This window comes from Labeo rohita, chromosome 1, assembly GCF_022985175.1.
Source record: "Labeo rohita strain BAU-BD-2019 chromosome 1, IGBB_LRoh.1.0, whole genome shotgun sequence".
NCBI classification, from domain to species: Eukaryota; Metazoa; Chordata; class Actinopteri; order Cypriniformes; family Cyprinidae; genus Labeo; species Labeo rohita.
The window spans coordinates 23,920,827-23,923,805 of NC_066869.1; the positions used below are offsets into that span (position 1 = coordinate 23,920,827).

Here is a 2,979-nt window from a genome sequence, read left to right on the forward strand (position 1 = left end):
AAAATATGCACAGCGTAAACATACAACCTTCTTGAATTTCAGCCCCTAAAAATGCAAGCCCTAAAAATACAATACATTAAAATGCAAGCACTGTTAATGCATTTTTTTCATGCTTTCTTTAGTGACAAGCCATTAGAAAAGGAAACTTAGTTTTGGTATTACAGTATTCATTATTTTAGTTACATAAATATCATATTCGTAAATGTTGATGGTGGAAAGGCACCGAACATTGTACACTTTAAATTTGAGCTTTATCAGTATCTGGGAGCATTGGCTGTGTAACGAACACCAAGTCAGTCAATAAGTCATTAAAAAGACTATAAACTGATGTAAAGCCTTGACCTTTTATCTATTTTAGAGGCTTTTGTACTTCTGTTGGTAGTAGTGATAAATATACAGTTGAAGTCAAAAGTTTACATACACCTTGCAGAATCTGCAAAATGTTAATTATTTGACCAAAATAAGAGGGTTCGTACAAAATATGTTATTTTTTATTTAGTACTGACCTTCATAAGACCTTCTTTCACATAAAAGATGTTTACATATAGTCCATGAGAGAAAATAATAGTTCACTGATGTTTCAGAAGGAAAACTAATGCATTAAGAGCCAGGGGTGTATAATGAAGATGTGTACATTTTTCTTATTTTGCCAAAATATCACATTTTTTTCATTTAGTACTGCCCTTGCATTTAGTACTGCATTTGAACCTTCCGTATTAGTTGCATATGAGTCCCTCAGTTGTCCTCAGTGTGAAAGGATGGATCTCAAAATCATAGTCATTGTTGGAAAGAGTTAAAATACACAAAAATGCTGAAAAACCAAAGAATTTGTGGGACCTGAAGGATTTTTTTTTTTCTGAAGAACAGTGGACAATTTGACTGTTCAGGACAAACGAGGGACTCATGAATAACTATCACAAAACAAAACAAAAAAACACACACAGCTGTGGATCATTCAGGTAACAACACAGTATTAGGAATCAATTATGTTTATGTAAACTTTTGAACAGGGTAATTTTTATAAATTTAACTATTATATTCTCTTGTGGATTATATGTGAACATATTTTATGTGAAATATCTTATTCAGGTCAGTACTAAATAAAAAAATAAAAATAAAAAATAACAAATAACATGCAATTTGTATGATCCCTTTTATTGTGATAAAATAATTAACATTTTGCAGATTCTGCAAGGTGTATGTAAACGTTTGACTTTAACTGTAATTCTGTGTATATGTAATAATAATATAATATATATATATATTTTTTTAAATGACTGATTACCATTATTGTTGTTGTTTTTCTTATTTTTTATTTTGTAACTATTCTTTAATTTTGTTGTTAGTAACATGCCATATTTTGACAATAATGTCAACAGTGATAGCTTTCAGCATTTAAAGTAAAGATTTTGAATTTGTTTATAGATCAAATAAATTCAAGGGATTAAAATGAAGAACGAAGACACCTTTGAAAAGCCAGTTTATTCACTTTAATGGTTATTTAGTCTTGTAGATACAATAGGAACCAGGGCATTTTGACCAACTTAACTCTACAATTCCATTTTCAAAGCATATCAGTTATTTTTCTTATAAAGATTTTTTTTTAAATGTACTGTATGTTATTTGTATATGCTAATTTTGGGGGTTCGCCAGTCCAATAACACAGCATGCCAGTCGCCCTCCAGCATTGCCATTCAGCAAGCTTTCCACGTTCCCACCTCTGCCTAAATCATCCTCTCCCTCATGAATGACAACAGACCGGCCAAGTATTGAGAGTTTTCCAAAGAGAGTTGCACTGGAGTCCAAAGATTGATGAATCTTCCCATTAACAGGAACAAAGTTCCCAAAATCCCCTGGATGTTGTGGATGGTTCACGCCAAGGGGATTGTAATGCCCACCTGTTGATCCGCAGCCTTTACTTAAGTCTCCGTACTCATGAATGTGCATTGCTCTGGGCTGCTGGCTATTGACAGGGAGACCATACAGTCTGAAAGTAACGCTCAGCTTTTCCTTTGGGCCAGACTGTTTGAAAGAAACCTGACCATATACACGGGGCATTCCAGGTGACAGTCGAGTGTTAGGCTGCATTCTACATACAGCATTCACAGGTGAGGAAGCTGGATTTGAAGCATATGCCAAACGTGAGTGTGACCCACAGCAGTGCACATGGCAACTGAGCACGAATGTTAGAAGTGGTAAAATGTAGAAGGATTTCATTTCTTCTTTTCCCTGTGGCGAAACAAAACACCCTAATCAGAAAACCGTCAAGCCAAATGTTACTTTTTAAGTCAATATGCATTCAACATCAACACACCCATCTTATTCAACTTTATAGCCTCTTGCTTTATCGAGACATTTATCCACAAAAGTGTTTGTAAAAACATAAAAACATCCAAAACAATGCCATAAACCTCGATGTTGCTAATCACAAGAAACAAAATCCATACAGTTCGCTTACATTTTATGTAGTCGCATTTTGGTAGAAAATTATATGTACGTACCTCGTTACGTCACCTTTTTTAAAATGCACTTTTTAAATAAAAAACGTGTTACTTAGTCGGTGCTCCTTCGCTTGTGGCAAATTTAAGTTAGTTTTGTTTGTTTTTTATACTTGCTTAACTCGTGGGCGTAAACATTTCATATTTAGTAAATTATAGTGCTTGCACTGGCTCTGCGGATCAAATTTCATCCCTGCCCACAATGCAGCGCAGAAATCGTGTGTTTTATTAAATTACAGTCTGTAAACATACGATGATTAACTTTTTTGGTTTTGTCCCGTTTCTAGTTTATCCTCCATTAATGTTTTCGGAGTGAAAAGATATCTACAAAAACAAAAAAGCATAATTTTAACTCTTATAATTAACAATAAAAATCCTCAACCTAACTTATTAAAATGGATTCCATTGCTTTTTAGAAAAAGAACGGGATATTGTCGACAATGTCCAGTTTTTTGTTGTCTATTTTACTTGTTTAGGCATT

At 33.7% G+C, this 2,979-nt stretch overlaps 1 protein-coding gene across 1 annotated transcript; it reads right to left on the reverse strand.

The window, feature by feature from the left end:
- Positions 1-1,465: 1,465 nt before the first annotated feature.
- On the reverse strand, positions 1,466-2,979 carry sod3b (superoxide dismutase 3, extracellular b). Its single transcript, XM_051112349.1, has 2 exons — positions 2,502-2,979; positions 1,466-2,229 (listed from the first exon to the last, which is right to left on the reverse strand). The coding sequence occupies exon 2, from the start codon at positions 2,215-2,217 to the stop codon at positions 1,633-1,635; it is 585 nt and encodes a 194-aa protein (XP_050968306.1). The 5' UTR covers positions 2,218-2,229; positions 2,502-2,979; the 3' UTR covers positions 1,466-1,632.